This window comes from Alosa alosa, chromosome 15, assembly GCF_017589495.1.
Source record: "Alosa alosa isolate M-15738 ecotype Scorff River chromosome 15, AALO_Geno_1.1, whole genome shotgun sequence".
Lineage (NCBI taxonomy): Eukaryota > Metazoa > Chordata > Actinopteri > Clupeiformes > Clupeidae > Alosa > Alosa alosa.
In genome coordinates this window covers 30601185-30628804 of record NC_063203.1, presented here as the reverse complement: position 1 = coordinate 30628804, position 27620 = coordinate 30601185, and the positions used below count along the sequence as shown (strand labels likewise).

The 27620-nt window shown below is 42.1% G+C and overlaps 2 protein-coding genes and 1 long non-coding RNA gene across 3 annotated transcripts; 1 reads left to right on the top strand and 2 right to left on the bottom strand.

Moving 5' to 3' along the window:
• Window positions 1–992: 992 nt before the first annotated feature.
• On the bottom strand, window positions 993–21864 carry LOC125307943 (NACHT, LRR and PYD domains-containing protein 1 homolog). The gene is made up of 6 exons (XM_048264073.1): window positions 21631–21864; window positions 16195–16368; window positions 15364–15537; window positions 6048–6200; window positions 4703–5712; window positions 993–1192 (listed from the first exon to the last, which is right to left on the bottom strand). Exons 1-6 carry the CDS (start codon window positions 21765–21767, stop codon window positions 993–995), a joined length of 1848 nt encoding a protein of 615 aa, XP_048120030.1. The 5' UTR covers window positions 21768–21864.
• Window positions 11792–14827, top strand: LOC125308609. The gene is made up of 4 exons (XR_007195923.1): window positions 11792–11850; window positions 11994–12149; window positions 13457–13641; window positions 14510–14827. It is a non-coding gene; the product is annotated as an uncharacterized LOC125308609 (long non-coding RNA).
• Window positions 21779–22982, bottom strand: LOC125307942 (NLR family CARD domain-containing protein 3-like). Its single transcript, XM_048264072.1, has 3 exons — window positions 22868–22982; window positions 22522–22811; window positions 21779–22392 (listed from the first exon to the last, which is right to left on the bottom strand). Exons 1-3 carry the CDS (start codon window positions 22980–22982, stop codon window positions 21874–21876), a joined length of 924 nt encoding a protein of 307 aa, XP_048120029.1. The 3' UTR covers window positions 21779–21873.
• Window positions 22983–27620: the final 4638 nt, after the last annotated feature.

Here is a 27620-nt window from a genome sequence, read left to right as displayed (position 1 = left end):
TGACAAGTTAATTTACCATCAAATTGACTTTGTAAATGTTATATTAGCCTGCGGTAAAAATCTTGCATAGTGTACCTTTAAATAACCACAGCACAACAAGTAGCAAAAGAACTCCAAGTAACTATACTGGGCACACAAATATTGCCTTGTACTTGATAGATGTTTAAATTGTTTAATTGCAATACAATGCGATGAAAAAGAACAATTAAAAAACAAAAACAAATACAAATTACATTTTTACATTAGTATTGGAGAAAAAACTAATTTGATTAAAAATAATTTCTCATATGAAAATACAGTATATACTTTAGTATTGCAGATTGGCAAGGGCAAAGATATTGCAGAGAAAACATTGTGAGTTGGTCAATTAACAGCAAAAAGGCCAGAAGAAGCTATTATATGAAACACATATCGGAACGTCACATAGGCTATTACCAATCGTCACGTAAATCTAATCTCTTACGTGTATGTGTCACTTAATATTAATTTCTATACAAACCAAGACGGCGGATTCCTAAAGAAACGCAAGCACCCACACCATAAGTGTAACTAAATTAGCTATGTACCAAAAATGACATTTTAACGTGACGTCGAAGAGCTGTAAACAGTGTTGTAAGGCTGCGTGTACAAATCCGCTTGGAGCTCCAGTGGAATATTGAATTGTGACGATGAGAATTCTCGGGCTAACCGTTGATGTGCCGTGAGAAAGGTTGGGAATAAGTAGGCTACCCACCAGCCCAGCACTAGGCCTAAACTCCAAGCGTGGTAAACAAAATCGGATATTTCAGGCAGTAAAAGCCCCGGTAAGAACCAAACTAGATTTAGTTCAAATCTACACTCTAGCCATCTACCTATGGCTACTGAAAAATGTAAGGTTCATTCAGCAAATGTTATTTTGAAGTATTAAAAAACATCATTGTTGGTAGCCTAATGGTTGGTAGCCTAATTAGCACGTTTACGATACAAAGGCAGAGTTCATTTGTAATTTCCAATCATTTGTTGACAGGTGTACTCAGGTCTTTGAGCAGGTGGGGCTCCTCCTGCAGTAGAACTCCATAGAAGGCTGCTTTCCCCTCAGCTCCAGCTGAGCGCAGACACTCATAGATCTCTCGCATCTTTGCCTCATTGGTGGGAGCTGCTTTGATCTCTGAATACTTCTCAGGGTGGACCAGTCCCTTGGAGAGCAGCACATCTGCGATGGGCATAACGTTACTCACTCTGCCAATGAGCTCTGCTCTGTGCCTGTCCACAAACGCTGCTGCCTCTGAGATGAAATATATCTCTAATAACTCCGCCATAGGGAGGGAAAGTAATCTCATCGTCCCCTACTGGTTGCATTCCTAGCGGAGTTGATGGGATTTCTTTTTAGAAAAAATATATCTTGATTTACATAGAAAACTTAGTTGAATGCCTTCCATATGATATGCATTGGGGTCACCTATATTGCTTCTAGTGGTCATGCTTTATTTTTAGGATCAGTTGAATTGTTTTGAGGTTTTTTTTGTAACATGGTGATAACAAAACACAGTTGCATGTGACGTCACCGGTTTGGGCGCTTCACCTCTAAATGATCAAAACGGCAATTTGCTTGATGGATTAACATATTTTTGTAATGACGCAGAGCGATGTAATTACCTTTATGTTAGAGTAACTGGTGTTGTGCTCCTACTCACATGAGGGGCTGGCAGTAAGTGTTAAGTGTCAACACTAACCAGGCTAATAAACAAACCATGCTACGGTGAGTAATGTCCAGGGGTAAAGTCATGTGACTTCTAAGTTGTAGTCCGTTTATGAAATGAAAGGAGGAATTCGTTTTTTTTTAAAGAAGGCAAAATAGGGTCTGACACATTTTTTTCATATTTGATTTTCACAGTTAGTAGATTATTACTACACGCTGAAAAATATTTTTGGTGGATAACTTCACTGATTAGGCTTCATAATATTTTTTTTGAAGAATAGGTCTATGGGACTTAAAGGAACCATATGGAAGATTGTGGCCAAAACTGGTACTGCAATCACTTTCAAATTACTGCAGAGCGGTGTATGCCCTCCCCCTCCCCCTCCCCCCCCCCATGACTCGAGGTTGCCAACTCAGATTCCGAAACACTACTGACTTTGTGATTAGTACATAGGTGGAGGGTGGCTAGGGTGGTCCTTATTTTTCAACTTTTGAAAGTTCATGCTCTCACCCCACCAATATGTTTGAATAAATAAAAAAAATAATTGGGCAAAGTTTTATCAACATTAATCAATATTTAGAGGTTGCTCAAGACATTTGAAGTTTAACACATACTGTGCAGTGTGCATATTCAGGATTTTTTCGCGTATTATGTGATACATTGTGCTAGCATGTATAATTGTTTAATAATATATGCTTATGGCAGCAATGGACTTATTTGACCATGCAGTCAATGATAATGTGTATTGATTATTGGTGATCACATTGAAATGGGAATTCCACATTGTCCATTCAAATCAATGCTGATTTGCTAATCTCAAATCTGAAATGGGAATTCCATATTGTCCATTCAAATCGGTATTTCCCAATAATATGCTGTTGTGAGCAATTCATAGCAACTCCTGTTTTAGTTGTGATATGTCTTTTAAAGCATCAATGTGAATGAAGCACAATAGACAATATACACTTGAGACAATGGCTGAAGCAACATGAAGCAAATCCGCTATATGGTTGAAAGAGACTGAAATAACTGGAACAAAGTTTCCCTCCATGAAGCAGGTGTTTGTTGTAATATCACCATCAAACATTGAAAAAAAAAAACTGCATGAAAGTGCAACAGTGGTGATCAAAGAAGTCTTGGTATTCTAGGACAAGGCTAGGATTCCCGTTCGTCCCCAACATCACACAAAACACTTCACGACAAATGGCAGAAGCTGAAGATGCCAAAATGCCAAGAGAACTTCTGATTCTCAGCAGTGCAATGTAGAGGCCTTCATAGACCAGTTAGGAGACCTGTTGGATATCGCACATCAAGATGCACTCATTCATCTCAAGAATCCAGAAGATAGAGACTTTCTTCTGGCCCAAAGAGAAAAAGGACGTCCTGGGTGTACAACTCTACAATATGATGATACAATTTAAATCTCTCACTTTCGCCTTTGGCCTTGAACACTGCCTGGATTTGCTCCTTGTTATTTTAATTCAATGATCAAGATACATCTTCAACCGCCCACTGCGGTCTTCTAATGAGTGTCTGTTGTGTCGACCAGTCATAAATGCTAGGTCAAATTTAAGACTCTTTTCCTCAGAGTCTTAAAGTCTGTTGGTGGAATGAGTTGCCCAGTGCTCTCCGTTCCTGTGATAGTTTTTGGCCATTTAAGAGGGTCTAAAGGCATTTCTGTTCAACATGCACTTAGTTCTTTAAGCGCTTCTTATGAGTTATGGTTTGTAAAATATTGTTTTATTTCCATTAGGCTGTTGATTAATTTGACATTGTTGTTTACTATTGATATTCTCTTTAATGTAGTCTTACCATGTTATATAGTTTTTACATTATTGATTGAATGGACATTATTGTTTATTATTGCTTTCCCCCTCCTCATTTTTATTGTTTATTTCATTAGGCTATTGATTTAATTGACATTGTTTATTATTGCTATTCTCCTTATTATATAGTCTGACCAACAAATAATATTGCATTTTATTTTGTTGTGCGTTCTTAAATGGTACAAATTCTGCAAAAATGAGCAATTCCGGAAATATTCAAAGGCCTTGAGCTACCTCTAGATATTGTGGTGAAACTGACCCGAGGGGATTATTGGATTATTGAATGATTGACTGCTGTGGAATGATTGACTGTTTGATTGACATGTGCTGGATGTAATTGCGCTCACCTGAGAGCGAGGGGGCAAGAGGGGGGGCAGATGTGCGGGCAATAAAAAGTGGGGAGACTGTGACTGGCACTCGGGGTGGGTGCTGTTCGTGGCTTCTAGTGTCACCGGCAGTGAAGCAAGGGGACGTGGGATTTAGTAAGTGCCTTACGGTCATACTGGGTTCTGGTCTCCGCGGCTATCTGCTACATCCTCAGCCAAAGACTGGTTGTTATCTGCTACCTCTTCCGACAAAGACTGTTGCTCCGTTTGCTATCTGCTACTTCTACAAGGACTATTAGCTACTTCCTCTGCCAGGGACTATTTCGCTCCGTTTGCTATCTGCTACTTCCTGGGCCAAAGACTGTGGCTCTCCGCTTACTATTGGCTACTCCTCTACCAAATATTCAACTTCACCTTTTAAATGAACAATATCCTGGCCGGACAACTGTTGTCAGTGATATAAGTATTTGAAATGAACATGATTTCTTAATGTATAGTGACATATCAGGGCCATTTTATGATTATTGGAAATACATTTCTTACATATGGTTCCTTTAACATTGGAGCTGCCCTTTGTCGAACATATTCAGACAATAATACCGTAAACGCATAGCAGCAACAAAAAATGTAGGCATCTAGAGCTGTGTTGGGGGTGGAGGAGAAGCTATGTGTATGGGGCTATGTGTTGGGTGTGGAGAGCTATGTGTTGGGTGGAGAGCTATGTGTTGGGTGTGTTGGGTGTGTTGGGTGTGTGGAGCTATGTGTGTGGGTGGAGAGCTATGCGTGTGTGTGTGTGTGTGTGTATAATGTGTGTGTGTAAAGTGTGTGTATATCGTGTGTGTGTATACTGTAATGTGTGTGTGTGTCCTACCTGAGTTGGTCTCCCCCTCAGCTCTGCTGGTCTCTCTGCTGGTGTCTCTCCTGCTCTCTGCTGCCTGTGGGAACCTGACTGCAGACTGGGCGTCTCTGGTCCTTGCCGGACTCTCTGCTGGTGGTCTGGCCTGACTCTCATCACCTGACTGGAACTCTGCTCTCCACACACACTGCCCCCTGCTGTCTGCAGAGCTGAACAGCTCCATGTGGAAGGAGGCAGCAGCCTCAGGAAGCTTCACCCTAAAGAAGTTGGGGGTGTCATTGCTCCTTCTCAGCATCAGCTTCTCTGGGTTGATCTCAGAGGGACAGTCAGTCCTCAGGCTGTAGAAGTCCTCCATCTGTAGAGGGCTGTCAGGATGAGGATTGTCCCTCCAAACGCCCCCCAACTCCTCCTCATCGTTCTTCACCAGTTGCTTCAGATGGGCATCCTCAGGCAGGAGGTAGGTGCTGAAAACGGGCATCGTGCTGCTCTGGTAGACCAGCATTTTGGAGTGGACCCTCATGGGAGACAGCAGGGATTTGAGGAGGTTGTAGATAACTCCAAGAGGAGAGAGGTTTGGGTGGAGAAGTCTGGCATGGTGTCGGGTCAGCTCACACTTCTCCACACACACTCCGCTGTCCCGCCCATGCAGGACCCTCACAGCATCATGCACAGACGCCTCACAACCCCCCAAACAGAGGAAATGTGGTAGATGGATCTCCTCCAGCTCTCCTGACATGAGCCTGATGTCCATCAGAATACCAGCTGATCTGGACTGCATGTGGGCCAGCTCTTCAGCAAAGGCATGCCAGTCCATGAAGTGGTACTGCAGGGTGACTGGACCAGCACACGTCCAGCGCAGACCAGACTCTGAGCACTCATAGCTCCCTGCAGGAGAGCTCAGGCTGTAGGTGGAGACGCTCTTCTCTGTGGAGACTTCAGGCTTCATCAGGACCCAGTGGCTGGAGTCTGGAACTTCAGCACAGGATTCACAGCTCCTCTGTGGGGCATCACTGTGGTGCTCCTCCCTTTAACACACACACACACACACACACACACACACACACACGTGCACACAGTTAAAGGCATGGTATCTGTTACTTTGTGTGTCTGTTCCAGGTACCTGATTCTCACCTGTAATCACCTTCGATTAACTGCGGGTGTCAGACACCTTTACGACCTGGCCACACCACACCTGTCCTGCTCACCTTAATGACCTGGCCACACCACACCTGTCCTCCTCACTCTCTCACACACTCTGCTGCTGCCTACCTGGCACCAGTTCTTGCAGCTGACACGAGACTCACATGGGAGTGTTCAAAGAGGGCAACTATGTGTTTGTGTGTGTGTCCACCAGACTTACTTGTGAGTGTCCAGAGAGAGCAGCTGTGCTCCTGGGTCCTGCTGGGCTTTGTCTCTGAGGTGCAGCTCTGCAGCATCTGAGGAGTGGGAGCTGCTAGTGGAGGCTGCTGCTGGACTCTCCTTTCTGAAGAACACCTTAGGCTCCATACCCACTCTAGAAGACAATTCATATTAATGTATTAACACTTATTAGTTTCTCCAGTTTGCATACTATACAATGTACGCACGCACACACACGGTTTCTACCTCATAAATGCTCTCATTACAGTGCATGAAAATGCACTGTACTGTTCTTCCTAGGCTTGTTATTACAGTGCATAAAAATGCACTGTACCATTATTCCAAGGCATTTTATTATTATTACAGTGCATGAAAATGCACTGTACTGTTCTACCTAGGCTTCTTCTTATTACAGTGCATGAAAATGCAATCTACTGTTATCCGATTTCTTCTTATTATTCTTCTTCTAACGCTTTTTGTGCGTTTAATGCGGCTTCAACTGTTTAACGTAGAAACTTCGTCCTTAGGTGACTTCAGCTATGTATTTTTCAACTTTGTAACTTTTATACTTTTTAAACTATTAATTAAAAACTACTAAAATTTCCCCATTGACTTAACATTAGATTATGACATCACAATAGATCAATTAGAATCCTATACCAGGTGTTCAGGCCACCTGGAGCCACTGTCTCAGGCTTTAAGCATACAATATGGCTGTATTAAGACTGCAGATCCTGTTCAACTGCTTCCTGTGCCCACAACTTTTTCAAAATAAAAGTCCCTTTAAACTATCCAACTTTTTAACTGTTCAACTGTTATCAACTGTTCAACTGTTACTGTAACTGTTTGTCAACTATGACTCCCATCAACTGTATCCTCTGCCTTCAACTGTTTCAAAATAAAAGTCCTCACTAGTTAGCATAATTAACATTGTTAGCATTTTAACAAAACTGCTAAAAATGATTAGCTAAGTTAGCTGAGTCACATGGTTAGCATAGTTAGCATGTTAGAATTTTAGCATAACTGCTAAAAATGATTAGCTAAGTTAGCTAAGTCACATGGTTAGCATAGTTAGCATAGCTAGCATGTTTTCCAAAACTGCTAGAAAACATGAGCTAAGTTAACTAAGTAACTTGGTCAAAAATAATTAGCTTTGTTAACATAGTTAGCATAACTACTAGCAAACATTGGGGCCATTCCAACTGTTAGTTATCGTCAACTATCTACCTATTAACCCTTAGAACCCGATTGACGCAAAGTGCGTCAAAAAACACACCCTTTCTTCTCTGTTACATTGCTCCGCGACTGTTCATCGCAACGAGATAAAATTGCATGACAGAGAAGAAGTGGGGGCTTTCAAAGAGACTCACGACTTGTCTGTACGATCAAGTATGAAATAAAAAAAAATCATGAAATTAAATCAAATTGCATCATATTTACAGTCTATACTTCTCTGCGTTCACCTGCGCACCCATTACTCTCGTTTGAATTACTCGCGAACCCGTGATCGGATATATATGCCACGCATGTTAGATGAAAGAGGAGACACAGAGCTATCATTTGATACCAAATACATCCTTCTGGGTTATCAAACAGACGAAGTGACAGCAAAATAATAACTTCATATAGCTGGACTTAACCCACGTTTTTGTCTGTTTTTGTGGCAAAGCATGCTTTATAATCCAACGCTATCGTGTGTTTCTCTATGGCAAAACATGTTCATAATCCGGTTTTGAGATCCTAGCAAATTCCTGCATGGCATCCAATTCAAGGCTCACATTGCATCCCAATTTGTTCAACAAAGAAACACCTTTTTTGCCTTTACTTTGTTCATGACAATGCAGTAAAAAGTTGAGAATCATCATGAGTGCATACACCATAGTCACATATGCTAACAGGCAAACTTGGGTCAAGTCAGGTCAGATCAGTTCGTGTCACAGATATGGAGTGCAGAATGGTCATTTTTCATCGCTAAATAAAAAATGGCATTTATTTCCGTAAATCACACACCACATATTTCTGTAAATTGCTCAGCCCCAGAGTATCCCTCCAACATGGCAATTATATTGCCCGTTTCAGGACAGTCAGCCCTACACACACATGAAATGCATGTAGAGCTATGAGCTTGCTGTGGTGAGATACAGGTCAAAATATAAGAATTTTTATAATATGATTTTTATATTTTAATTCTTTAGAAATCAAAATAAAATCAATGCTAGTACTAATACATGAAATGATGGCAGATCTGGATAGCCTAGACTCTGCTGAAAAAAACAATATATAATATGTGTGTGGCACTTACAATGACCAGAATAAATCCTTATGAATAAAGGTAGTGAAAATGCCCTAAAAACAGCTTAGGGTTCTAAGGGTTAAATTATCAACCTATTTAACTGTTCAGTCATTCCAACTATATTAAACCTTATCTACCAAGCAAATAGTTTAACCATATAAACTCATCATATTTTTGCATTTTCATGCACTATATTTCCTTCAGGAAATACTTTTCTAGTTACAGTGCATGAAAATGCACTATACTGTTCTTCCAAGGCTTCTTATTACAGTGCATGAAAATGCACTGTACTGTTCTTCCTAGGCTTCTTATTACAGTGCATGAAAATACACTGTACTGTTCCTCCTAGGCTTTTTATTCTTCTTCTTCTAACGCAATTAATGCAGCTTCAACCGCTTAACGTAGAAACTTCATTCAAACTGTGTTACGTAGGTCTTACTTAGGACATCTGTGGAATGTATTTTTCAACTTTGTAACTTTTATACTTTTTAAACTATTAATTTAAAACTATTAAAATTTCCCCATTGACTTAACATTGCCCTTTATGACATCATAGCAATTAGAATCTTCTGCCAGGTGGCCAGGCTACCTGGATCAACTGTCAGTTTCTCAGGCTTTAAGCATACAGTCTCATTCTCTTAATATAAGGGGCCGTTTATACGAGAACGATTGCGAAGGAAGACGACAAAATATTTTATCATAAGTGCCTTTTGTTTACACGGCGACCCCGCCATCAGGGCTTAAAGACGCAAAAATCTGAAGACTCCTTCCAGAGTGTAGAGTTTTGAAGACGACCCTGGTTGCGTCTCCGTCTAAACGGCTAAACCAAAGATCCTTGATTACCTCTCTGGCTAAACTGTCAAATTAGAATGTCTGCGCGTGACGTACCAGGGTTCCATCACACCACCACCCAGCGGTCTGGAATGCATATCCAATTGAGTATCACATACTCTTGCGTCTTCATATAAACAAAGATTTCCCCCTGAGAATGCTCGTCTAAACGCGAATAAAAAAATGAAGACGAGACGCCACTTCTGCGTCTTCTCTTTTCATTGTCACCGTATAAACGTAGCCTAAGACTACACATCCTGTTCAACTGTTCATTCATTCCAACTATATTAAACCTCATCTACCTAGCAAATCATTTTACCATTTCAACTATCCACCTATATTAAACCTCATCTACCTAGGAAATAATTTAACCATTTAAACTATCCACCTATTTAACTGTTCAGTCATTCTAACTATATTAAACCTCATCTACCTAGCAACCAATATAGTTTGTTTTTACTCTGTATGATATTTTTCATCATATTCTATGCATTTTCATGCACTGTATTTCCTTCAGGAAATGCTTTTCTAGTTACAATGCATGGACATGCACTGTACTGTTCTTCTGGCGTCTTATTATTATAGTGCATGGAAATGCACTGTACTGTTCTTTCTGGGCTTCTTATTATAGTGCATGGAAATGCACTGTACTGTTCTTCTGGCTTCTTATTCTTAGCTTTCTTCTTCTTCTTCTAACACAGTTAATTCAGCCTCAACTGTTTAACTTAGAAACTTCATTCAACCAATATAGCAACCAATGAGTTTAACCTAGCAACCAGCATAGCAACCACCACAACTAACCTAGCAACAGCCTAGCAACCACCTCAAGTACCACACTGTAAAAAAAAGGAAATGGCAATTGTTGTTATAACACACATGTGTATTGTTATCTGACTCAGAAATATAAATGTGACATCTAACAAATAAATACATGTTTGCCCGATGTTTACTCAAATGTTTACTCAAATTCTCAGAAGTTGGTTTAACAAGGAATTTTGAATTTTTTTAGTTCCCTCAACTATAAACTCATGGGCATGCGCATTGCTCATGTACATGGACACGCCTACTACGGTAAGGGGTTTACAATCCCTTTCTCCAAGGGCACAGCCGTTTTCCCTCGAGTTTGAGAAGATTGGCGGACTTGAGATTTTCAAGTAGGCTAATTATTGTTATTTCCATACGATTTCATAGAATGCTTTTGTTCAAAGAAACAAAGATAGATTTGGTCGGTGAATTAACCAGAGTCGTATATTTAGTGTATTTCAACCGAATTACTGAAGTTATTAGCTGTTTTTAGTTTGCTAACTTCAGGCTAATTTTTTAACGTGATGTTCTAGCAGCTATGCAGTCAGTAACTTAAACTGCTAAACTGTTAAACCTAATTGGATTTTATAATAACCGCGGTGGTTGGAAATGTTGTGGAGCGTTTTCAAGTGGGATAGAAAGAACTACGTCTGCTTAACTAGTAGTAGTGACAGTGACAGTAGGTGACAGATCGTTTGTGGTGGAGGGAGAGGGAGAGTTCGTGCCTGCATGTCTGAACTGAAGTGGAGGGAGAGGTAACGTTACTGTACGTACACACCGCCACCAACTTCCAAAGAGTCAGGAAGTCATTCATTTTCAATGGAAGCCAGCTTCTCTCAGCTGCCAGAAGCGTCAAATCCGTCAGCGTCGCGTTTTGGGCGTCTTGAGCGTCAAGCAGAAAGTTGAAAGTCAGTCAACTTTATGGTAATGAGCTATGATGCGGTTCAGCGTCCAACGACCAGCAACCAATCGAATAGACGGAAGTATTAAGATAGAACATGATGGAACGTAAAATGCTGTCACGGCAGAGCGGCCAAAGCGTCCAAAGCTTCCCTGTACTTTTTTGACAAGCGTCCTTGACAGAGCGACCAGAGCTTCTATGGAAGCTCAGGTCGGTGGCGGTGTGTACGTACAGTTAGGTCTAGATTGACGACACTTTGTGAGGGCTAGGTTGTCTGTACATACTGGGCATTCAGTATCATTCAGCTCATTTCTGGCTGGAGAATGTTTTAGTTACTTCAATAGCTTGTCACTCACTAGCAAGAAACTGACCTAGGGATATTAATTGAAGGGATATGAATTTAAACAATGCCTATGCTTTAAGCAAGATGTATTCTAATGATTTGTGTGTGATTCTGTTTCAGGAAGGGAGTTCATGCAAGTTTTCAAGCTCATCCCAGGACTTTCTTCAGAAACATTGAAGGCTTCACCACTGTCACGGTACACATTGGCCTTGCATTTACACAGATTGTGTATGTGTATTTAAAACGTTTGGTGCATTGCGGTCACACCTCTCAAGATCACACACATCCACTGTAAATTCACCAAATTCAACATTTTAATGTGAATTGTGTGACTTTAAACAGATTTGCAGAAAAAATACTTTTTGGAACCATCTAGACAGACTATCACCCTCTAGAACAATACAAAGTTGGTTCTAGATAGAACAATACAAAACTGATGGTGACCACAAGGACATTCATCATCAACTAAGCCATCAAAAATGGTATGTTGATGAGTCACTGTTATTTAAATTTGAATGTGTTTCTGTTGCAGTCGTGTTGATAACTTCAACATTTACCCCCCTTCTTTACAGACTTTGTTACTTCGAGTAGTTATCTCTACAAAAGAAGCCCGTCGAATCCTGCTCACAGAGGTACCAGCATCTGTTGACCAGCTCATCAATGTACTTAAAGACGTGAATGTATTGGTAGCTTAGGCTGGCATGACTATGACTATACCACATTAAGCCCTGACATGGATATTATAATTAAAGACTGTTTTGTTGTTTGTGTCCAGATATCTAAAGAATTTTATCGAATCACCAGCAGAGACCTCCGGGCAACTTGGAATGCATCCCTCGACAAGTATGTGCCTCGCTTGATAAAACTGTACCGAGCCAGGAAGGCAGCTTTTGGTCCAGATATGGAGATGTTGCTGAATAAACTTGAAGAGGTGGGTAAAGTGCCCCAAACTAAACTATGCAAATACAAAAATGACCTTAAAGCGATGGTTCAGAGTAATTTCACCCTAGGGTCCTTTGCACCATGACCCCAAGCCAAACACCGTCCCAGAACCTGTTTTCCCTTGGTCGAACCCTGGTCGAGTAGCGGTCAGAAACTAATGACTTTCTGCGAATGACTACAAGGAGAGCATCTGGCTACGTGCATGCGTGTCAGCATTAGGGGGCCATTAATGCTGACACGCATGCACGTAGCCAGATGCTCTCCCTTGTAGTCTATTCTCAGTCCCAAAACAACAAACCCACGATAAAAAAAGTAAATACTCACTTTTCTTCTACATCACTCCCACAGTTACCATACAACTCACTCACAATTAACTTCGAAAAGGACCTACTAAAGGGCTACTTGATCAGTGGCGGTTTTAGGTGCGAGGCCCGAACGGGCGGTCGCCGGGCGCATCTTGTGGGGGCGGCACAAAGCTTAAAAAAAAAAAAAGAATAATAATAATAAACGCCGCGAAAACGATTTTCTATTATCCATCACTTGTGTGAGGAATTAGGGAATTGGCGCCCCTGTTGCTCAGAAGGTAGGCCTACTGCACTGCACTGTGCACACCTTGACTTTCTTCCAAACAACGCACATCTCATAATGTTATGAATGCAGACCTATGATTCCTGCACATTTAATTAACTGTGTGAAATGGCTAATAAAAATAGGTGACAAAACGATTAAGAGGTCACCCAGGTGAATTGGTTTGGTCTTGACTGTGGTCATGAGTGGATCATGGGAATTTGTGGATTGTTGTCGACTGTCGAGTGCCAAACACGATGGACAGAAAGCGGTCAAAGCCATCAGGTGCCCAGTTCCGAAAAAAAAGAAAAGTAGAAGAGGAGAGGGATCTCGCCCGGGGAGTAATTGAGTCTAGAACCGCCACTGCAATTACCAAAGAGCCTTAGAGATGTTCTTTGAAAAGCCCAGAAAAATTAAGTGCTCGCAGATTGGGTGTGGCCTTTGCCATTAAGACAAATTTAAATAAATTGTAAATAATCTTTTTTTTCTGGGTTGTGCCATTTCATTTTTTCTTCTATCATTTTTAACCAATAATGTAAAAGAAAGCTGAAAATGTCCACAAAAGAAACACGAAGGTATGATATAAAAAAATAAATAAAAAACAAATCAAGTAAACACCCTGGAAAAAGTAATAGCACTGTACGGGTTATTTGGAAAAAAATTTCTAGGGGAAACACTTTCATTTTGTGGGGTTGTTTTGACTCATGTTGGGTTATTTTCTGTACCCAGCTTGTTGGGTTGATAGTTTGGGACAGTGCCCCTCCTCTCTCCCACCTGACGTGGAGTACACTACCCAACACTAACACAGCTGCATAGTTATTTGAGAGTTCGAAAAAACATCGTTATTCTTCCAAGTTCCAACCGTCCAGTCCAGCAGCTGTCAACATGCAATGGAAATCAGGTGATTTCGTAAGGTATGTATCTTTAACTTTTTTTTGTTTTTATCCCGACCAATTTCTTTCAGCCTCAAGCAGGTTAACAATTGTGTCATTCATGCTAACTAACGTTAGCTAACATTAACTTACAGTTACTGTTAATGTTAAATATACACAAAGACAGACTCATAAAAACATAGTTCTTTGTTCACTGGGTATGAACTGACAGAAACGAAACTAACTTTTACAACGAACTAAAATGAGCATACCAAGCTGGTTAACATTAGCAGACGACCATATAGCTATCTAGAAGCTAGCAGCTATGCTAATTAAATATGCTTCGTGGTGGCTGTAGCCTATGGTTGCAGCTAACGTTTGTCAGCTAATATTAGCTAACACAGTTGAAGTAATGTTAGTCTCTTCACAAGCCACACGTAAAGTAATAATAATGGCAAACAACGTCTTATTAATTCCCCCCACACACACTCCCACCAGTCGGACCGACACCATAACCCCCAACACCAGACACCCCCGACCCCCGACCTACCACCTTGACTAACATATTTCCTGCGGGAAACCCTGAGTCATGTTGTTTGAATAGTCAGTTTGAGAAGAGAGGGAAGTTAACTTGGCTAGGCTACCAGCGAGAGATGCAGTTCAGAGGACTGGTTTGTTATTACAGTCATGAATGTTTAATAGTTAGCTGGAGAAGTTAATTAGTTACCAGTGAGAGTTGAAGAGTAGACTAGGACCCAGGAACATGGCAATAATCCAGCAAAAAGTGATGAATAGATTTATTTTCAACCAAAATATAGCTCTACTGCTAAGACCTGAAAAAAAAAATAGGTAGGGACGAGCAGCTTAATGTTGTGGCTATATTGCATGTCACTAACAACTGTCGTTGCAGCTTTACCTATACCAACAGTGTTGTCCCGTGTGATGCACGTTTCCATATATGGACCTACCTGTCGAAGTGGGCGTGGCCCATTGGGGTTCCCCAGGATAAAGCAAACTCGGACGCGCAGCGCGAGCACAACAGAGACTCCATACTGCTTTTGTTCCCAATCCCCTTTCCCCGTGCAATTTACAATTGTAAAATAATAGGTAATAAAATTACTATCATGCAATAAGAAAACTTTTCTCCATGAAATCTTTCCCTGCACTTCACACTTAAAAAAGGTCCTCTTAGTGTAGCAGGGTGGACCTTGTGGGTAAAACACATACACAGACACACACACTGTCTCCAATATTTCCAATATCCACATGCACACACCCTCTGTTGTACTCACATCTCCACCACACACACACAAACACATACACACTTCCTGACCCCCACTCTACCACACACTCAAACTCTCTCTTACACTCACAAACACACAGAGTTCATCATACACACACACCACACACACACACTAATACCACACATCAACCACACATTCCTTCACACAAACTCACTCTCTCTATCACACACATTCACTGAACACACCTTCAAATACTTTTTTCCTATCCACCCTCACCCTCACACACACACACACAAACACATGCATGCTCTCTCTGTTTCCTACACAAACACACACATGCACAATCCATGACACACAGAAACACAAAATATCCCCAACACACACACTTCCATATGAGCACATACAGTCACTCCACACATTTTCTCTCACACACATTCCCTCCCACATAGAAACACACACTCTCTCCTACATACACACACATAATCACTCACATACGATCACTACATGAAATGATGCTTACTGTAGTTCCTCCAGTTTGCAGTTTTGATGAGAAAGAGCAGAACATAAAAGTTCCACTCCTGAGTCCTGCAGGTCATTCCAACTCAGGTCCAGCAGTCTGAGTCTTGAGGAGAGTGATGTGAGAGCAGAGGCCAGATAGGAGCAGCTCTTCTCTGTCAGCTTACAGTTCTGCAGCCTGGAGACACATCATGATACATCTGAATATTACTCCCCAATCATCTACTCACACACCAGGGTTGTGCACAATTCAAATTGCAATTCTGCTTCCTGTTTGCTACCTCAATTGAAATGCAAGTGAAATTAAAGAATTGAATTGGAATTTAAGAGTTAGTTTCAATTCAATTCTGGAATTTTGCACAAGCCTGTCACACACACACACACTCACACTCTCTCTGTCTCCAACATATGCACACACACTCTTGCACTCACATCTCCACCACACACACACACACACTCCCTGACCTCCACTCTCTATTACACAAACACACACTGTTCCACATACACATACAAACACAAACACACACACACACACTCTGTCTCCTACACATATATTTACATGCACAATCCAGAACACACAGACACAGAAACACACACACACACACTCACACACACACACACAAATACTCTCTCGGTCTCCTACACATATACTGTATACACATACACAATCCATGACATACAGACACAGAAACATGAAATATGAAAATATGAACACATACAGTCACTCCACACACGTTCTCTCACACACATTCTCTCCCACATAGAAACACACACACTCCCCTAAATACACACACATAATCACTCACATACAATCACTACATGAAATGATGCTTACCATAGTTCCTCCAGTTTGCAGTTTTGATGAGAAAGAGCAGAACATAAAAGTTCCACTCCTGAGTCCCATAGGTCATTCCAACTCAGGTCCAGCAGTCTGAGTCTTGAGGAGAGTGATGTGAGAGCAGAGGCCAGATAGGAACAGCTCTTATCTGTCAGCTCACAGCCCCGCAGCCTGGGACACATCATGATACATCTGAATATTACTCCTCAATCATCTACACACACACACACACTAACACTCTCTCTGTTTTCAACATATGCTCACACACTCTTGCACTCACATCTCACACCTACAACCTCTTCCCACACTCCCTCATACACATTCCCTCTCTCTCTCTCTTACACACACAAACTCTCCACTACATACACTCTCAAATCGACACACACACAACCCCTCCCCACACTTCCTCACTCACACACTCTTCTCTCTCACACACATACACACACACAAACACACTCTCCCGTACAAACAAACAGCTCTTCTCTGTCAGGTTAGAGTTATCCAGCCTGGAGACACATCATTATACATCTCTGCTGTTTGATTATCTTCCCTGTCTTACAAACATATACACTCTCTATCCCTCTCTCTCTTACACACATGCGTACGCATACACACACACATACATTTTCTCTTTCTTTCTTTATCTCTCTCTCTCACACACAGTGGCACACACACATACACACACACACAATACATATTTGATCACATAGGCCTGAGTACATCATTTCCCTATCACATCACTATGATTGTACTAACTGCATGTAGTAGCCTATATGTGACAAATACAACTCCTTGTATCCTTGTACTGTCAGTCAGTTAGTCATTCACATGTCAGGTATCCTATAATAACCTGTGTGCTGTTGAATGCTGTTTTCAGTGATATTACAAGTCTTCTTTAGCCATACACTTTATTGAGATCTTATCCACTGTATCCTTGTTTGGTGATTTGTGAGTGAAACGGCAGAATGTATAGGCATTTGACATGCCAGATTGATTGAAAGCTCAAAGTAATGGCCATCTCGGTTGTATCGGGTAGGCGTGGTTGTGTGTGCTATGTGTGGTGGTGGGGTGGGGCCCTTGAGCTCTCAGTGCCCAGGGGCCCTTGGAGGTATAATCCGGCCCTGACGAGACCGTGTATGCAACACCAGGATTACACTAAACCTTGCTTTACTAAAACATGTGTGTGACTAGCAGAGATTAGCCTACATGCACCTGAACTCGCCTGCTATTTCAACTCATACAAAACTGAAACTAACTTCACCGTGGTAGCGTCCGTGTCCTGCACCATACACGGGTTTAGTGCCCACAAGGGCCCAGGTCCAGCCAGAGGTCATTTCCTGAACCCACTCCCCATCTCTCTTCCACCTGCTTCCTGTCTCATCTCTACTGTCCTGTCCATAAAGGCTAGAAAAGCACACAGACACCTTCAGTCCATGTTAAAGTGCTGGAAGGCAGACATGATGTATGAACTGTAGTCTGGAGTGTTTGCTGGACTCTCAGCTCAGGGAAAATGTCCTCCATCAGAGCAGTTAATTTCACATGCTATCTGATGATATGGTGTCAACAAAGTCAAAGTCAAAGTCAAAGTCTGCTTTATTGTCAATTTCTTCACATGCCCAGACATACAAAGAGATCGAAATTACGTTTCTCACTATCCCACAGTGAAGACAAGACATATTTTACCAATTAAGTCCACAGACAAACATAACATTCAAGTAAACAATAAATGAGTAAATAAGAAGGCACATACAATGAAGTAGTGTTGTCACGATACCAAAATTATGACTTCGATACGATACCTGCCATAAATATCACGATGCTCGGTACTGAAGCGATACTCTCTGGCCGAAATCCTAAGATATCTGGAAAAGAAAGGACTTATACCTCCTCCAAGTGTATTGAGTCATTTGTGTTGAATTCGGTGCACTTTTGTAGTGTGCAGGTCAATTCTGGGTTCTAAACTTCCTACATAATTTTTATAGTCAGTAAAATAGTAGGCCTACTTTGTGTGATTAAGTCCTTTATTTTTTGTTATAGTTAATTTACATTGTGTTGTGTTTTGCCAATAAAGTAGCTTTAAATAGCCTAGAGCGCACACACGCTAGATCAACTAGGCTAGATCAACTGGGCTAGATCAAGGTCAGTGTTGAAATTACTGCATGCAAATCACTGAATGCTATGCAGAGGGGCCTAATCTTTAGGCCATCTGATGTACAGTATAGGCTTCCCTAGGCCTTCCTGTGTTCATGGGATTTCTTTGACAGTTGCAAAGGGAAAAATGTGAGGATAGTCATCTTTGCGCCCAGTGTACAAGTACGACGTTCCAACCACTCAGGTCTTCGTCAGATAGGCCTACACCATTACCTGTTGCAATATGTCTGTGTGCATTCCTACATTAGCCTACGTCTATTTCTTTGATAACATGATTTGCTACAACGTAACAATAAGCCGCTATTATTATTAGGACTCAACACGCTTTGGTGGTATTATATGCTGTGGGCTTTAATTAGCGCATTTCGGGTAGCCTATCCTACATCTGGGCAATACTTATTGAACAAATTGCAGTCTACATGCCATGACAAATATTACCAGTAGTACTGACCGAACATGAAATAGATTGTTTACAAGTTATGGTAATGTTATTCTGGCGTGAACATTGCGCTTTCACCACGTTAGCACCCTATGATTACAGCTCGTTATGTCTCTTCAAAATGATTACAGCTCGTTATGTCTCGTCAAAATTCATTGATGAAGGAAGGTTGGCTTTATCCCAGAGAACCTTACTCATTTCACTTATGCTAGACTAAAACACAAGAGAAGAACTTGGCACTAACCATGTAGTCGTGTTTTCTATAGCATATTCGTTTACCTGCCGTTCTTTGAACAAAAATGTTGGGATATGTCTGCGAGGTGTTTAGCCAAGTTCCATGCGTAGCCTACTGTTTTTAGATGACTTTGAAACATATTTCACAAACGGGCCTCTGTGTACCTGATGGCTTGCCTTCACTATTTAGCGATGTATCGAAATAGTTGCAGATTTCACTCAAGGCCGAGGGACGGTCGGCAAAAGAACTACTGTATGTTGGCGTTGGCTGCGACTCACTCACTCAAAGCTGCCTGCTTGACACGCCCACTTGCCTAGATGCATGCAAGGAGCAATGAGAGCAGCAGTTCACGCTGACACAGAACGTTAATTTTAATAAAGTATCGATTCTAAAAACGTCGGAAATCGTATCGTTTTTGGCGTGAAGGCATCGTGATATCTTTTTAGTATCGATACACAGTGCAACACTATTGGGTTGAAATTGTGCATAGACAGTAAATATAATAGTGCAAAGTCAGGCCAATAAAATTCAAAATAAGAAGGCAATGAAGAAAATAAGAGCAGCAAAATTTGAGTTGAAAATGTGCAATTGTGCATACAGTAGACAGTCAATATAATAGTGCAAAAGTCAGGCCAATAAATGGCTGAGGTAGTTCTGTTTGACCTAAGTATGCAGAGTGGCATAGTGGTGCAAGTTATGTAAGAGCAGCAGGTGGAAGTGTGTTCAGGGACAACAACAAGTTGCAAGTGTACACAAGTGGAGTAGTGCAAGTGGAGGAGTGCAAGTGGTGCAGGTGGGTAGTGCAAGTGGAGTAGTGCAAGTGGAGTAGTGCAGGTGGAGTGGGTAGTGCAAGTGGAGGAGTGCAGAGTGGAGTAGTGCAAGTGTGGGAGTAGTGCAAGTAGTGCAAGTGGAGTAGTGCAAGTGGGTAGTGCAGTGGTGTACAAGTGGGAGTGGAAGTAGTGCAAGTGTGCAAGTGGGTAGTGCAAGTGGAGTGGTGCAAGTGGAATGGTAGTACAAGTGGCAGGTGGGTAGTGCAAGTGGAGTGGTAGGGTGGAGTAGTGCAGGTAGTGGGTAGTGCAGTGGGTGTGCAAGTGGGAGTAGTGCAAGTTGGGTAGTGCAAGTGGGTAGTGCAAGTGTACAAGTGGGTAGTGCAGGTGTGGGTAGTGCAAATGTAGTGCCAAGGCAAGTGAGTAGTGCAAGTGGGTAGTGCAAGTGGGTAGTGCAAGTAGTGAGTAGTGCAAGTGGAGTAGTGCAAGTGGCAGGTAGTACAAGTGTGAAGTGGGAGTGCAAGTGTGCAAGTGGGTAGTGCAAGTGGGGTAGTGCAAAGTAGGTAGTGCAAGTGGAGTAGTGCAAGTGAAGTAGTGCAAGTAGTGCAAAGCAGCCATTGTGGTAGTCAAAGTCCAGGATGTTATGTAGCTGAGGGTGGAGGGGGGAGAGTTCAGCATCCTAACAGCCTGGTGTATGAAGCTGTTGGTGAGTCTGGTGGTGCTTAGGCGCGGGCTTCTGTAGCCTCTTCCCAGAGGGCAGTAGATCAAACAAATTGGCCGGGGTGACTTGCATCACTCTTGCATCACTCAATTGTGAAATGCAGCCTTCAGGTGAGGTGGGTGGTGTAAATGTCCTTCAGGGAGGGGAGTGAAACACCAATAATCCTTCCAGCTGTGTTCACTATGCTGCAGGAGCTTTCCTGTTGTATTCAGTGCAGCTTCCGCCCCACACAGCGATACAGCTGGAGAGGATACTCTCAATGGTGCCTCAGTAGAATGTGGTCATGATGGCTGGTGGAGCACTTGCTCGCCTGAGTTTCACTTGAGGAAGTAGAAGCGGCTGAGCTTTCTTTGCCAGTGATGCAGTGTTGGTGGGTCAGGAGAGGTCTTCACTGATGTGCCCTGGAATTTGGTGCTACTCACTCTCTCCCACCACAGCACCGTCGATGGTCAGTGGCAGGTGTTGGGTGTGACCTCTCGGAAGTCAACAACAATCTCCTTGGTCTTGCTGGCGTTAGCAGGAGGTTGTTGTCCCTGCACCACGTGGTCAGAAGGTCAACCTCCAACCTGTATTGAGTCAAATTAAGCCCTTGGTGATGGGACCCACCAGGTTAATGTCGTCAGCAAATTTCACTATGTGATTGTTGCTGTAGGTTGCAGTGCAGTCATGCGTCAGCAGGGTGAAGAGCAGCAGACTTAACACGCAGCCTTGGGGGGCCCCCGTGCTCAGTGTGATGCTGCTTGAGATGTTGTTGCCAACACATACTACTTGAGTCCAGTAGCCAGTTGCAGAGGTAGGTACTGAGTCCCAGTTTGTCAAGTTTGCAGATGAGTTCTTGTGATCAGTTGCTGTGATCATCATCAACTGATCATCTTCAGTGTTTCCTCTACATTTTAGCAGTGGGTGCAGGCCAGACCGCAAACTCCAGTGTGTGCGTGTGTTTGTGTGTGTGCGTGTGTGTGTGTGTGTAATAGGGGTTTGTTTGGCAGCAGTTTGGTAGCAAAGCTGCACTTATCGGAGTTCATTAAGTGATAACAGAGCGAACGAGGAGCCATTTACATGCTGCTGAACACAAAGCAGATGCCATCCCCCCACACACACACACACACATTTTACTTACACAGCTGATGTGGATGTTGGGACAACTGGCAGCAGCTTCTGGAGAACTTCATCTGGACTGAGGAGTTCAGTCTGATCTTCCTCTGGTGTCGTTATGTACTTCTGCAGGTCAAACTCATCCAGCTGCTCTTCTGACATCTTAAACTCAAATGTCTTAGTCTCCCACTGTCCAGGTAAGAGATTGACTACAGACAGAGAACCTGAGCTCTTGTCAATGAGCTCCACTACAGCATGGTGATTCAGCTCATTCAGACAGAACCAGGTTGATCATTCTGTTTGAATAATGTTCATCTCTGATCTTCTGTTTGATATACTGTACTGTTTGTTCTGAGCTATCTGATTGGCTACTTCTCTGTGGCAGTAGGTGTTTTAAAAGATTCTGTTTGGACTCCAGTGAGAGGCCCAGAAGGAAGCGGAGGAAAAGGTCCAGGTGTCCTTTCTCACTCTGTAAGGCCAGATCCACTGCAGTCTTGTCTAGGTCATGAAGTGTTGCAGCTCTGAACAGAGCAGAGAGCAGAGAGGTTTGCTGTTGGTCAGGCATGTTTCTCTGTCTGTTGCTGAAGCAGAGGAACACATACAGAGCTGCAAGAAACTCCTGGATGCTCAGATGCACAAAGCTGAACACCCTCCCATGGCACAGCCCAGCCTCCTCTCTGAAGATCTGAGTACACACTCCTGAGTACACTGATGCTTCTGTGACATTAATGCCACACTCTCTCAGGTCCTCCTCATAGAAGATCAGATTGCCCTTCTCCAGCTGTTGGAAAGCCAGTTTGTTTGAAAATCATCTCTTCATCTGTCTCTTTTTTCACTTCTGTTTGATGCTTGTCTGAACTATCAGGAATTTTTACATTTGTTCATTTTCTAATTCTGATTCTGATGTTCTCTCTACAACAGTGGCTGTAATCCAGCAGAAGACTGGAATGTGGCACATGATGTAGAGGCTCCTGGATGACTTTAGGTGTGTGACTGTTCTGCTGGCCACATTCTCATCGCTGATTCTCTTCCTGAAGTACTCCTCCTTCTGTGGGTCATTGAATCCCCTAATTTCTGTCACCTGGTCCAAATACTTAAGAGGGATCTGATTGGCTGCTGCTGGTCGGGTGATGATCCAGAGGAGAGCAGAGGGAAGCAGATTCCCCTCGATGAGGTTTGTCAGCAGCACGTCCACTGAGGCTGGCTCTGTCACATCACAACACCGCGGGTTGAAAAGGAAATCTAGAGGAAGTCATCCAGACCATCAAAGATGAACATGACTCTGTGCTCTGAACTGGTGAAGATGAACATGACTCTGTGCTCTGAACTGGTGAAGATGAACATGATTCTGTGCTCTGAACTGGTGAAGATGAACATGATTCTGTGCTGGGAACATGATTCTTTTGAACTGGTGAAGATCTGTGGGAACCATCAAAGATGAACATGAGTGAACCATCAAAGATGAAATGAGCTCCACCAGAACTGAAGATTCTTGGGTCTTTCATTTCTGGGAAAAAGTGTTGAATGAGCTCCACCAGACTGAGTTTCTCCTCCTTCATCAGGTTCAGCTCCTGGAAAGGAAGAGGAAATATGAAGTGGACATCTTGATTGGCTGTTCCTTCAGCCCAGTCCAGAATGAACTTCTGCAATGCCAGCCACTCCCTTGGTCAGCACTGTTCTGATGGGTTTGTGTTGTCCAGATAAGGGATTTATGCTGCTAATTGGTCCATCTTCTGCTGCTTCTCCTCTGATGTGTAAATGTAAAAACCTCTCCAGTCATCTTGTGATTTGGGTATTGGTTTAAAGATGTCACTGCATTTGATTGGTCTGTCCTGTGCTACTCTTCTCCAGGATGCCCCCTCTATCTGTCTGACCTCATGTTCATCATTGACCCCTCCTCCACCCTTTGTGACGTAGAGGTCTGTGTAGATCTCTTGGAGGAGTCTGGGGTCTCCCTGATTTGGTACTCCCTCAACCAGCTGCTGAAACTTGCTCTTCAGAGTGGATCTGAGTTTCTCATGGATCTCCGCCTCCTCTGGTGTCCATCTGGATCAATGACAGAATCACACAAAACACACACATGAACATCATCATAGAACACCTGGGGATAATGTTCATGCACAATCAATAGTGACCCATCATGTTCCATCACAGTCACGTCCTTTCCTCTTGAGATAAAGCAAAGTCTGTGGGCTGCACTCAGTGAAAACAAACCCACATGGTGGTTTTTGCTAATTGAAAATGAATGAACTAGATAGAATGGCAAAAGTGTTACAGACTTAAGTTGATGACAGCTGGATTGATTGAGTGCCCCTACAAACTACCAGCTGGCTCATAGGAAAATGTATGAAATTTTGGTGTCATTTTTAAATTGACTTCAGTTGTCATTGATGGATGAATGTTTGTTTTCACTGAGTGGTACCAAACCGGAAGTGGCCACAATGTCAAAAATTCTTATTCATTAGAATTTTTCGTAATTTCCTCTCATAGACAGACACAGTGGGGGTTTTGTCCATATCACCATAATATGAACATGCAGGGGGGTTGTAAACTATTAGACACTGGCAGTCATGGAAGGACAGTTTGGAGAAGATTTACAGTGAAGTTTATTTCTCTCGTATTGAAATAGCTAAACATGCAGTCAGCGAAACAAAACACAACAGAGAGCTAGGCCAACCCTCCCTTCAGTATTTCCAGAGAAACTCCACACAAGGTGTTCTTTGTGTTTGGGGGACACTTTGTTTATTTCCAGTTTTTGGAGCCTGGGCTGCTTACAGAGGGCGTTTTTTTACAGAGTATTCATGGAATGGGCAGCGAGTGGATCGCGAGGAGATGATTGCTGAATGTGACGAAAAAATTGTATGGGCTTGAAATCGCGTACAATCACTGACTGTACATTACTGACACAGCAGGGTTCCCTTACATAAACAGAACAAATTGATTTAGATTAAGTCCTTATTGCTTAGTTGTGTTTTTTTATATTATATATTTTTAATTACTTTTTCTGCTGTTAGTGAATGTTGAATGTGTGTGTGTGTTGTCTGTATGCTACTGCGACCTTGAATTTCCCCTAGGGATCAATAAAGTATCTATCTATCTATCTATCTATCTATCTATCTATCTATCTATCTAAACAACATCATTACTACAGGAACAAATAATGCACAGTTCTGATACGGCATTACAGAATAGGGACCTAGAGAGACAGAAGGTTTCTAACATCAAATCCAACCTGACCGCTGCAGAGATGGTTTCTAAAGGATTGTGCTGACGCTTGACAGATTATCATCCATAATCTCACCTGTGTTCTGCAGCAAAGTCCTCCTTCTCCGTCTTGTCTGTCCTCTTGGACTGTGTGCCTGATGCCCCCTGCTGGACACTGTTAACACAACATGACTCCAGTGAGTGTTTTCTCATCTCCCTCTGAAGGACCACATCCTCTCTGTCTCTCTCTATCTCTCTCTCTCACACACACAGTCACACTCACACACACATTACACAGATTATAAATAACACACTACACACACACTACATCAATGCAAAATGTTGATGGTAAAACACAAAAAAAGGTTACATTTAAGTAAAAAAAGCTTCTGATTAACAGTCTGGCAAGCTTCACATGGGAGAACCGATCATGCAGTGAGATCACGGGAGCACACAGATGCTGAAGTTGCTTGTTTCTTCATTTCTGAACACCCTCAGGTGCATGAAAGGGGCCATACCGTGTATATTGTATTTTTTTACCACATATTTGCTTTTTTACAAGCTGATCTCATGAACACGCTTTTTTTGGACGTCAGGAAGTCGTGTCCTCTGAGTTTACAGTCATGAAGGCAGTATAACGCCTCCTTATGGCTGATGATCTGAATGAGAGTAGGCCCAGGGATGACACGGGCTAATTGAAGGTACGGCCCCCTTTATGCACCTGAGGGTGTTTCTCAGTTGAACCAGCGCCTCTATCTCCCATGGACTCTGATAAAGAGAAAACCTAAATTGAAACGTTAGCCTTTTGCTGCACCGTTCAGAAATAAAACATGAGCAACTTCAACATCTATATGCTCCAGTGATCTCACACTTTTCACCTCATACGGTTTAGTTGCACAGGCTATAAACACACTACACACACTCTGCAGATATGTGAAATGTTAAGATATTGGCTAAAACAGAAAAATAAGGTTTAGTTTGTCAGCCAGTTTAGCAGATTTACCTACTGGTAAGAATGACAAGGCAAAAAACTCTTTAAACTAGTTTTCAAAAGAGATTTCCCTTAAAAAAAAATTTCCCTTAAATTTGTGAGATTTCATTATTTAACATTTTACAGCAACCATGTTTGTCCAAAAGACAATTTCTCTGTACACTAAAGTGTACTCTGGTGTAAATGCCTTTAACACAGTACACGGGTTAGGAGTTTAAACTGAGTCAGACAGTCAGACTGAGTAAGACTTGGCCCTCGCCAGCTTTAACTAGACCCTGAGCACAGCCAATCAGTTTTAACTAGACCCTGAGCACACGGGCGCTTAGACCCTGCTCCTTTCAGACAGCCACAGGTGCAAATAGTCCAGTATCCATTTTTCTGTCCGTTACACAAATACAAAACCAAGACAACAAAATCTTGCATTGATTTGATTTGCATTGATTTGACAAACAAAAAAAATCAACTTCTTCTACTTTTCCAATTTCATGGTTTTCATTTTTAAATAGAAAATTGAACTGATGAGCATTACAAAGGCAGATTATGTCCATTACAGGCCTAAAGGTGTTTTTTTTTGTGACTGATGAAAGGAAAGCTTTTCCATGTGACTGTCAACATTTCACACGTTACGGTAAACTTCAATGCTTCCGTGATGATAAATACCTTGTATTGTTGTATTGTATATTGTAAATATTCCAGTTTAAGAAGCTGGAATCAGAGTATTTTGAGCTTTTTTAATTACTCTAATTAATTGACTACCAAAATAGTTGGCAATTAATTAAACAGTTATTAACTGTTATAGTTGTAGCCCTACAAACAACACAAAGACACAAACACACACACACACCGTTAAAACATTATCTCACTGCTTCTGTCTGCTAATCATACACTCGTACTCAAACACAAACGTATCATAACTACCGGTATTTGAGTTTGAGTCTTACTGTCCAGCAGAAGTATCTCCTCCTGTGAAGGTTTTTGCTTGACCCATACACTCATCACTCTTCGTGGTTGGTGTAGGGGAGTGAGAGCTCCTTTTAGAGCCATCTTCCTCCTTCCTACAGAATAAGAAAATAACTTGCTTTCACTGCTCTCGTCTGTTTATCTCTCTCTCTCTCACACGCACACACACACACACACACACACACACAGATACACACACACACAAACAAAATCAATCAATCAATCAATCAATTCAATTTAAATAGCTGGCATATTTGTTAAAGGTGTGCCTAGGGAATTCTTGCTTTAGAGTGCCTTACTGTACGTACAGCTACACAAAAGCATAGAATCATTGAGCTCGACTAGCTAGCTAGATAGCAGATGTCTTAAACATTTGGGACTGAAGCCCTGACAAAATGGCCTGGAAGCAGAAAATCCTGCTGTGACATGTAACCTATGCTACTCTACCTCCTACTTCTGTGCCTAGTATGACTACATGAAATGTCATGACTTTTCCAAAACGTTCAATGACTGAATTCCATGAATTCTCCAGGCCAGCAAAAAGGGAATTTTACAATTCCATGACTTTTCCAGGTTTTCCATGGCCGTGGGTAGCCTACCCTGTCATGAGAACATTCTCCCACTGCTTCTGTCTGCTAATTGTGTGCACACACACTCACACAAACATATCGTATATGAATCTTACTGTACAGCCGAAGAGTCTCTTCCTGCGAAGGTTTTGCTGGATCCACACACTCATCACTCTTCGTGTTAAGTGTAGAGCTAGTTTCCTCCATCCTAGAGAATACGAAAATAACTTACTTGCTCTGTTAATCACACACAGACACGTTCATCAAAACAACAGGCGCTTGCCAAACGAA